Raw genomic sequence first — 10,481 nt, forward strand, 5'->3', positions numbered from 1 at the left:
TCTTTGGTCCATTCCACCATGCAAGATTGAATCAATTTTTCTTTACTTTTTCCTCTGCATATCGCCCCTGTGTCCCAACATTTTAATATTTCTCCCAAAGGGCTGCCTGGTGCTATTTCTGGCAACCTACTTGTCTTGTCTTTATTTTCCCAGTCTCCTTGTGGACCAAATGAACTGGAACCTCTTCGTGGGTCCCTGGGACTCAGAATTTTACTTCCTCTTTGTCCCATTTTTACCTCAAGGGACTGTCTTGAGGTGTTTGTACTCCCCGATGTGTTCTGCTTGAACCCCTGCCTCTCCTCGGGTCAGGATGGACTGGAACCCGCCTCTACCTGGGCTGGGATGGGAAAAGCAGCTTTTCCCTTCTCCCTCCGTGACTGGTGTGTTGCAATCTGCTTTTCTTTTCCTCCCCCTTCCCCTTCCCCTTCCCCTTCCCCCCCCCCACCCCCTTTCCGGGTCCTGCCTCTACCTGGACTAGGATGGGAAGGACCCAGCCTCTACCTGGGCTAGGACAAGAAAAGCAGTCTCTCCCTTTGTGCTCACTCGCTTCGTCCGGTCACCGGCCAGGTCCCTCGCGGGATGCTGGAAACGCGGATAGAAGGACTCCACTCTCGCTTCGCAGCCAAGGCCACGTCTCATTCAGGCAAGCACACAGTCATCCCCACCAAACCACACAGATACTCACAGTCCGATGCTCCTGTCTGGCTCTTTGTGCACGAGAATTCCAGGTGATTTTGCCGCGGTCTCCCGGGGAGATTTTCCTTGCTCAGTCTCTATGGTGCGGGACGTCGATGGGTCCCGAGAATCACTGACGAACCGGGGCCACAGCAGTGGGGCGCCTCCCCGAAATCGCAGTGCCTCTCAGGGCTCCAAGGACGTCCCGGGTTTCGGCAGCAAATTGTTATAAATGAGAGACAAAAGTCTCGATATTCAGCAAAATTTAGATTGCTTTAGTTGATATAGAAAGAGCAAGCAGCGCGCTGGGGAACGTGAGGGGTCACCGCCCACTCCACGCTCCACCCAACCTTGGTTTGCAGCCTCTTCTTATACTGTGGGTTCTCATTGTAATCAATAATTTTTGGGTTTTTTTTTTGCTGACATAATTTTGGTAGGTAAGCAGTGGTGGTCGAATAAACATCCTTACACAAATTACAAAGCCTTTGGGTGATAATCAGTCACAGATAGCCATCTGGTCCTTGTAGATAACCACCAGAGAAGTTCTGGAAGTCTGGTTCTTGAGATAGGCAGCATTGATTAGACAAAGGCAGGAAGGGCATTTTGGGAAGTTCGATTTCGCAAGCTGGTAGCAGATACAACTTATTTGAAAAACATAACATAATATAACATAATGTAATGTAACATAGTACAACATAATATAACAAGGTGATTTAAAACAGAATTATTTAATCATATAATTTCCTTTATCTAGTGTCCATGCTTCACTTCAGAGCTTAGCATTCTGGTTTATGCAAAGCCCAATGCTTTTGTGATTAACACGAATCTTTTATCAATTGTCACAGCGACAAGACGTTGGAAGGGCCCAGGGGCATGAAAGGCAGAACATCCACTCTGTAGGGGAGCACGTGGGGGTTTAGTCCAGTGCTCCCAGTGCTGATTTTTCACCTTTCTCAGTCAGTTGTTGAGTTTCAATACTAAGACTTAATAAACCTCATAAAGTTTTACACAGTGAAGTCGTTTGTCCCACCCTGCACTGCTGGGGTAGGAGGTGCAGCTGGAAGGAGGGAGGCGTGTGGAAAGCTGGTTTGAAGGGTCTCCATTTAATTCTCATTATTGTCCTCTGAGTTTTTAGAGTTTTCTGCCAGAAATCTCTCCCGTCCACTCATCCCCTGGGGTTTGGGGCAGTTTTCCCATTTTGGGGGAAATCAAAGCCATGCACTGATGCTCCCAGTAAGGAGGTAGGAGAAGTGAGGCTCCAGGGCTTCCCGCTGAGCCAGAGCCATCGAAAACACGGGGCTGGGAAAGGTGTGCCGGGAGCTGCGGGAACTTTGTTTGTGTTTCCAGGCCAATGGCGGCTCGGGCCCGGGCCCGTTCCAGGGCTGTTCCTCATCTCCGCCTTTGCCCTCCCACAGCCCGGGGGGCCCTGAGAGCGCGGGCCGAGGCTGGGCCGTGTGCAGAGCCCGACCCTCGCTGCCATTGGCTGATTGTGCCAATGTCACTCCTGGTTGTCGCGCGCTGATTGGGCAGAGCAGCAAAGGCGCCATTGTGGCAGCGTCTGTGCGGGCCCGGCAGCGGCGGCAGCGGCCGGAGCCCGGGGAGGCGGCGGCGGAGCTCGGAGGCGGCCCCAGCGCAGGTGGGAGCCGCGCTCGGTTGTGCGGGGGCTCGGGGCTCGCTGCGGGCCTCGGGGGCGGCAGGGGGCTCTGGCGGGTTGGTTGTGCCGGTGCCGGCCCGTGTTGGCGCTGGGCTGAGGGCGCTGCGGGAGCGGCTGCCCGCGGTCTCCTTCCCGCTGGGGCCTCGGCAGGAGCCGGTGCCGGAGCAGCGCTGGCTCGTCCCGGTTGCTGTGGGTGGCACAGAGGTGTCTGCCCTGTGCCCGGGGCTGTGCGGGAAAATTCCCGTGGCCAGAAGTTTGTGTGCCCGCAGGAGACGGAGGAGTCCTGCAGAAGTGACTTTATTGGTGAACAAAGAGAGACGCCATGCGGCATTTGCCATGCGGTCTCTAAACCGCAGCCTCCTTTTTATCCTCATTTTCCCGCCCCCATCTCTGTCCCTACTGGCTGAGGTACTTGGAAGGTTCAGAGTTCCCGATCCACCTACTGCATGTCATCGTTAATATGCACCCCTACTACGATATTAATCTTACTGCTTTCAATCCCTCCTTTTCTTATTTTCTCAAGAATTGCCTTTACAAACTTTTAATTTCCATTGACTCAATGTCTTTTCCTGCATCCTCTTTGGAACAAGGTGTCGTGCATGGTAAAAAGTTGAGCACGTCAGAGGAAGACCAGCATTCATTTAAGCCATGATCTGCAGGGAACCCCGAAAAACGTGTCCCATTCCCATCCTTTCTCTGGAATACGAGCTATTTTCTTATTTCCTTTGTTATCTGTTTCATCACTTTTCAGTTTCATCTATTTGCGAACAGCAGTTTGAGTTATTTTCCACAAACTCCGCCTCTTTCTGTTTATAGATAATCTGATCCTATCCCATGTGAAATGTCTCCTTCCTTATTTCAGTGGCTTGGTCAGCAGGAAGGTCAGGGGCTGGAGTTGTCTGGTTGGTTATTATTTCGAGGAAGCTTTTTATCCTAATTCTGCCAATCAAATTATGGATGGATTTTCTGTGTCCTGATATGAATTCGTTAGGGCTACCTGGGGCTGGTCCATGGTGTTGTAGGATTGTCTCTGGTGTCTGTTCATCTTTTCTGCGTTTTTGGGTGCTCCCTCCATCCAGGGCTGCATCAATTGACCACTTTTCTCTAATTAAATCACCACATACTTGGATTTCCATCTCATTTCCCTGAACTCGTGGCACCAAAAACACCCCAGTGCCCCAATACACCCTATATAACCTGGACAGTGACAGCACAGGTTGGAGCAGGGAGAGGGATGATTCCCCCCCGCTTTTTTTCGTAAAGCATTCCCAACATTCTCCGTTTGTTGTTTCCCTTTGCAGCTTAACCAATTTCTGTTGCAGTCAGATATCCTCACTATGGACTCTGCCTTTAGTTGTGCAAATTCCATCTGTGCAAGCAGGCTGAGCTTGGGGTGAGGGACAGAAGCAATCACCGAAATTCCTCCCCCAGGCATGAAGATCATCCTGGTTCATTGTGCACACATTGCCCTATCAGTGTTAATTTGCATTTCTAAAGGTCCTCTCTTGGCTGTGCCTGGATCCAATGCTTCTATTCCAGAGCAGCCATTAGGTTATCCACAAGTGCACCCCCACAACCGGGTTTTTTTTCTTTTATCTTTTTTTAAACAATTTTATACTAACTGTTTATGTGTTAAAGCCTCACCATTAATACTCTTCTAGTTTTGCAAAATGCAACATAAAGGTGAGCATCGAAAAACCCTTTCTGAAATTCTGCCATCATTAAGAGCCACCCACAAATACACACAAAGAAATTCCAATGCAATCTAGATTTTTCTACTTCTTCTCCTAGGAGTAAAAATTGATTCTCACACCCCTGGTCGAAACCCAACTCAGAATATAAAAGTAGGATTACTATGAAAAAATTTTCTAATGGTGTAATCTTGTCACTGAAACTGCAGGAAAAACAAAAACTCTCCAACAATATCTTAATGCTAGAGTGTCAAGGCATTACTTGATCGTGGTCAGGATGTGCAACAGAAATAATTTCATCCACACATAGCCCGAGTGTGCGGAGAAAACATTCCATGAGATGTGAATTTTACTAGATTTTTCCTAAACTTTTCACTGTCCGAACCCGGAGAAATCCATTGGTTTAGTGTTCATTGCTTCAAAGTTGTGTAGTTCTTAGTGTTTGGTTTCCTATTGCAGACGAATTTCTCCTCTTCTGATGTTAATTAGATCCACATTCCTGGATTTCTTTCTCAGTCTTTTCCAGACCAGGTGTCTCCATCTATGCCGGGGCAGTGTCTGGGGTGGGTGTTCCTTGATGTTTGCTGATGTTTCCTTGATGTTTTGTTGAATGTTGTTATCTTTGTTGGTATCTTTTGGGCTATTCCCAGTCTGTTGAGATGTTAAACTCATCTCTGTTGAGTAGTCTAACAGTCCATAAAAAATACCTTTTAAAATTTCTTTCCTGAGAGAAAGGCAAACCGAGCCTGACTAGTAAAATGGAATGTAAAACATTTTAAATTTTGTATACTTTCCAACAGTGGAATCGCAGGCAGCCCAGTGTGTGAGTGTAATTGAGAGGCAGAGTCCTGGGTGGATGCTGTGAACAGCAAAGTGCCAAGGCAGGCTCTGTGCCAGCCCAGCTTCCTGTGGCAGAGATTTCACAAGAGACAGGATTCTGGCCACAGACTGCTTGAAATATACATCCCTTATCTCCAGCCCGCACTAGGTGGAGAATTCCCAGGGTAAGGAATTGCAAAGATCAATTCCAAGGGAGAGAATTGAATATCTGCCCTGGCTCTGGCCAAAGGTTATAATGGCCGGATGCTTGGCCTTCAGCCAAGGGCACACACTGACTCAGAAAACACTTCCTAAATGCAGCAACATGTTGCATATTCATAGCCCTTCATGCATTATTCAGAATCATTCCCCTCCAACCTGTAAATCATTATTTTTTCCTTTCCTGGGGTTTTGGTGTCCCATAATTCCAAGAATGTGAAGAATTTCCTGATTATCTTTATTGCCATTCTCCAAGTTTGTTACATGAACATAAGATTATGACATTATACTGGAACAAAAATATATTTATCACACAACTAATTATAACTTTTGTTTATTTATGTATATTTATTTGTATTTATAAGTTTTGTTAATTGCAGAACTAAGAGAAACTATGTTCATAAAACAGTATTTTCCAGCATATGGCATTCATTTTAATATTTGCAAAAACTCAATAATATAATGTACACTTATAACACACATAGAATTCAAATTTCTTTTTCTCAGTCTGGAGGAGACATAGCTGGTGATCCAATCATTTTGTTATTTTTCATTTTCTCAGGTTTTTTTCCTTTTCTCCTGTCCATACCACAACACTGAGGATATTTGAGTTTAAAAAGTCATAAAATGTTGTGGCTAGAGCAGAGAATATTCAATCCAGGTCCTGCAATTTCCTATTAATCCTCAGAATTCTTACAGCTCCTTTTTAGTCCTGGATTACTTCTGAGATTCCCTGGTCCCTCTCTGGGCCAATACAACACAAACACTCAGTCAAAATATGTCCCAAATATTTAACCCTTTTCTCCACCATTTCCTCTTTTATTTCAAATACTCAAAGATGCTTTTTAGCCTGAACATTCAGCCATTTCACAGAGGCTTCTTCTGCCACTTCTTGTCCTCCTGATTGGGGAAAGTCATCCACATCCTGCATTAACCCAATTCCTAAGTAAATCCTAGGGAAAAATTCTTATGATATTTTCTGCAAGATTTGCCACAATAAGGCCGGTGCTTCCATGCATCCCTGCAGAAGGACCGTCCATGTCTTTTCCATTTTCCCTTCTATCTCTTGTTCCCACTCAAAGGCAAAATCCAGTTTACCATCCTGTGTAAGTGGGCATCCCCAGAAAGCATCTTTGCCATCAAGGACTGAATGGTGTCAGTGTGAGGAGGGCACCTGGTTGAAGATGGTGTAAGGATGTGAGAGCCCCTGGGTGCTGGGGCCCCCTTGGGCCCTGGGGTTCATCCCTCAGGGGCTGTAGAAACTCTGCCATGGCCTTTGCCTTCGCCTTGGCCTTTTCCTCATCCCTTCTTGCATTCCCCTGCTGTGCCTTTGTGACCAAGTGCTCCAGAGGCTTCTTCTGCCCCTCCTGCAGCCCCCTCAGTGCCTGGGGGTGCTCATCCTCTGACAGCTGCTGAGCTTTCTGCTAAATCATTCCTTTCTGCAGTGACCCAAGGAAAATGCTTAAAAGCTAATCTGGATCCTTGCATGTCCGATCCCCATTTCCCAGCTGTTCCTTCGTGCTGCTCCTTGTGCTGTGGCTGCCGTGGCCAGCCCGTATCCCAGAGCCGGTGCCTGTCCTGCCGCAGTGTCCAAACGCGGCCCCCCCGGCGGGCAGGGCCGGCAGCTCCACGGGGCCGGGCAGCGGCCGGGGCGTCCCGCAGCCTCCTGGGGGCCGGGGGCCACTGCCGGGCCTGCAATTGCCGGGGGGTGCTGGGCTCAGGCAGCGCCCGGCGCTGAGCCCCGGCTGCCCCACAGCCCCGGCCCGGCCCCGCAGCTCCCCACAGGCCCCCAGCCCGTGCTCCCGGTGCCGCCCCTCTGCGCCCGCTCCTGCCGCTGCCCAGCACAGAGAAACCCCCTGCAATCCTGACCTCCTTGTGTGCCTGTCCTGGCAACCGGGGATACAAAGGATCTGCAGCAGCTGGCAACTTTTGAGGATAAGAGCCTGCTGAAAAACATCCCCGTCCTCAGTATTTTTCTCTTCCTCCTCTTTACCGTCCTTCATTTTTTTTTTCCCAGATAGAGTGCTCCTGCTGCATCTTGCCTGAACCATATTCCTGCACACTTCTCTTCACCCAATCCCTTCCCAGCACACCAACACCATCCATCCCCTGTTGTCTAAATCCCTTCTCGACTTCCCTTATTGCCCCCCTGGGTGTCCATGTCCGTGATTACCTCTGGGAGAATGTGCAAACTCCCTCAACATGCTGCCAAGGGACCCTTCAGAGATATTTTGGGATCATCATCCCTTTGGCCAGGAGCCCTTCCTTGCTTTCCCTTTCTACCATTCACGGGTGCCCTGCCATGTTTAGTCCCCGAAGATGCCACTGTAGTCCCTGCTGAGATTTTCAGTGCTCTCTGGCTGCCGAGTCTTCCCAGCCCCCCTGATCTGTCACTCGTCTGTCTCCTGGCCCCAGCGCCCCCCTGGATGGGAATTTGGGGAGGTGGGAGGGGGGGAGCGCCAAGGCCGGGCCCCCCCGCGCTGTGGTGGCGGCAGCGGCTGCAGTGGGGAGCGAGTGCGGGCGGGAGCGGCCGAGAGCCCAGCGCTGCCCCAGCCCGAGCTGCCCCAGCTCCATCGCTGCCCCTGCGCTGGGATGCTGTGGGTTTGGGGGGAAGAGGGAGCCGGCAGTGGGTGCTGGGCCTGGGGGCAGCAGGAGGAGGGAAGGAGAAGCAGGGTTGAAGAACAAAATGGTCAAAGGATGCACGTGAGAGGAACAGCTGGGATAGTGCAGAGCAAGGAGCGTTAGTAGGAGGAAGAGGAGTGTGAGCAACAGTAGAGACATAGGAGGAGGAGGAGGAGCAGAAACGGGAAGGAGCACAAGGTTCCACCCCTCCCTGTATCTGCCGCCTCTCGCCCAGCCCCAGGATCCTTGCCCTCCCCACGTGCAGCAGGTGACCGGGGAGGGGATCCATGATTTTCACAGCGTTGAGTCTTGGTGTTTCTGAGCTTTATTGGGTTAAATATTGGTGCTTTGTTTTCTTTGCGGGGCCTGAATCTTTATATTTTGGAGGGGCTTTTGACTGAATCTTGGTATTTGGGGGGTTTTTGATCTATGTCATGATATTTGGAGGATCTTTGTGCTGAATCTTGGTGCTTGGAGGTTCTTACAGACACAAGATGCCCAATGTCTTCCTGAGTTTCACTTTGGCAAGGAAGAACCCCCATCCCAAGGCTCTCTCTTCTTGTTTTTTCCCAATAACAGGATTTTTCATTCCCCATGTGTGGGCAGATGGAGGAGGAGGAAAAGCCTGGGAGATCCCTCAGTAGGAGTGGCTGCAAACCCAGCCCAGGGAGCTGCAAGGAGGAAAGACCCTCCCTGAGCCGGGAAGGCGGCCGGAGATCCAGGCAGAGCTCAGAGCTGGTGGAGAAGCCTTCTGGAGGGGAGAAGCCCCACAAGTGCTTGGAATGTGGGAAGGGTTTCAGCTGGAGCTCCCAGCTGATCCGGCACCAATGGATCCACACTGGGGAATGGCCATACGAGTGTGGGGAATGTGGGAAGGGATTCAGAGACAGCTCCAAACTGTTGCAGCACCAGGTGATCCACACAGGGGAACGGCCCTACACCTGCTTGGAATGTGGGAAGAGCTTTGGGTGGATGTCCTACCTGAAGGAACACCGACGCATCCACGCTGGGGAGAGGCCCTACGAGTGTCCTGAGTGTGGGAAGAGGTTTCACACCAGCTCCAGTCTCCTCCAACATGAGCGGATTCACACAGAGGAGAGGCCCTTCCGCTGCCCCGACTGCGGGAAGGGATTCAAACAAAACTCCACCCTCACTGTCCACCGGCGCATCCACACTGGGGAGAGGCCCTACGAGTGTCCTGAGTGTGGGAAGAGCTTCTCAAAGAGCTTTAACTTGACTCAACACCAACGGAGGCTCCACTAAGGGAAGCCCTGTGCATGCCCCAATTTCGGGAAGAGCTTCGTGCTCTGCTCCAGCTCCATCCCCCATGGGAGGATCGGTGTTGGATGATCCCCAATGACGCCCTTTGCACGCCCTTTGGGCATAGCCCTGGTGATCCGTGTTGTGACGGGGGGGGGGGGGGGGGGGGGGCTCTGCACCATCCTGTCTCCCTGTGTGCTCCTGGATGAACGCAGGGGCGGGTACAACCATTGGGATGCAAACCGACATTGAGAATTCCTTGGGGAGAGTGAAATTGTTCACTTTCAACCCCAGAAAATCTTCTGTGTTCAATCCTATCTTCTGGTGGTGCCCTGCTGGGCAGGGTGGAGGAAGAACCCCCGGCCCGTGGCTGGAATTGAGTGCAGCAGGCGCCGGAGAACAGCCATGAAACCAGAAACTCATGACGGCTCCTCTGACTAAACCCTACAGTCCTCACCCAGCCCCCAGCGTGGCCTTGAAAGACTCTTTATTGTAAATAACTCTGACTGCCCCACCTGGGAAAAATCACAAATCCCTCTGCTGCCCTCTGGGCAAGGTATTAACTCTTTCAATGCCCAGAATAAAACTTTACAGATACTTTATTCTCGCTCCTAAATTGAAAAAATCAACAACAACAAAAAAGACAAAACAGTAATACACACAGAAACAATATAAAAACACCAAAATCAAACAAAAAGAAAAGTCAAATCCTAAATAAAGGAGAAAAGTCATGAGCGAAAATTTCTCGTTTTTTAAACTATGGACAAAATACTTTTGTTTCCCTATAACACATACAAATATTATGAAGTGAATATGACTGTTTGTTGGAGGTTGGGTGTTCCCCTTTTTCTCTCTGTGGAATTTTCCCCATTGTTATGCTAAGAAGCTGTGGCTCCCCCCTGGCTCAGACGGCTGGTTTTCCCTCGAGGGGAGGGGGAGGGAAGAGGGGGAAACACCGCGATGTGCAGGCAGAAGGTAAAGGAGAGGTTTGGGAGTCTCTCTCTCGCTCGTGGAGTCGGAGGAAAGACGCCGGTGCTGCTGCCGCCACCCCCTCGCCATCCCAGCGCCGGGAGCCGCGTTCTCTGCTGTGGGACACCGCACTGCTCCCTTTCCCGCTTTCGGTCTCCCAGCTCCGGACACCCTGCTGGGCACCGTGACCGACACCGTGAGCAGAGAAGTCTCTGCCCATCCCTCTCCCACCCGGGACGAGGCCGCAGCCATTGCCCCGGTCCTCCCGCAGCTGCGGGGGCGGGACCTGCCCACAGCCCCGGTAACTGCAGGGCAAGGAGAGGGTGTCTGCGGCCAAAAAAGGACTAGAACGGAGTTATTGTTCTGTTGGCTGTTAATTTCATAGCTGTTGTTTTTGTTTGTCTTGTTAGATATATTAGTAAAGAACTGCTATTCCTACCCCCCATATCTTTGCCTGAGAGCCCCTTGATTTCAAAATTATAGTCGAGTGAAGGGAGGGGGGTTTATACTCTCCATTTCAAAGAGAGGCTGCTGTCTCTTTTGGCAAACACCTGTCTTCCAAACCAAGACAG

General features: G+C 50.5%; 1 protein-coding gene across 1 annotated transcript in view; it reads left to right on the forward strand.

Annotated features, from left to right (window-relative positions):
- Positions 1-9,044, forward strand: part of LOC148218047 (uncharacterized) — a 101,128-nt gene extending 92,084 nt beyond the window's left edge. The window contains exon 5 of the mRNA XM_088158009.1: positions 8,443-9,044. Within this exon, the coding sequence (XP_088014135.1) occupies positions 8,443-8,943 (501 nt within the window). The 3' untranslated portion in view covers positions 8,944-9,044. The remainder of the gene's footprint in view (positions 1-8,442) is intronic.
- The last annotated feature ends 1,437 nt before the right edge of the window (positions 9,045-10,481 follow it).

This window comes from Sturnus vulgaris, unplaced genomic scaffold, assembly GCF_052056855.1.
Source record: "Sturnus vulgaris isolate bStuVul1 unplaced genomic scaffold, bStuVul1.hap1 Scaffold_195, whole genome shotgun sequence".
Taxonomy (NCBI): domain Eukaryota; kingdom Metazoa; phylum Chordata; class Aves; order Passeriformes; family Sturnidae; genus Sturnus; species Sturnus vulgaris.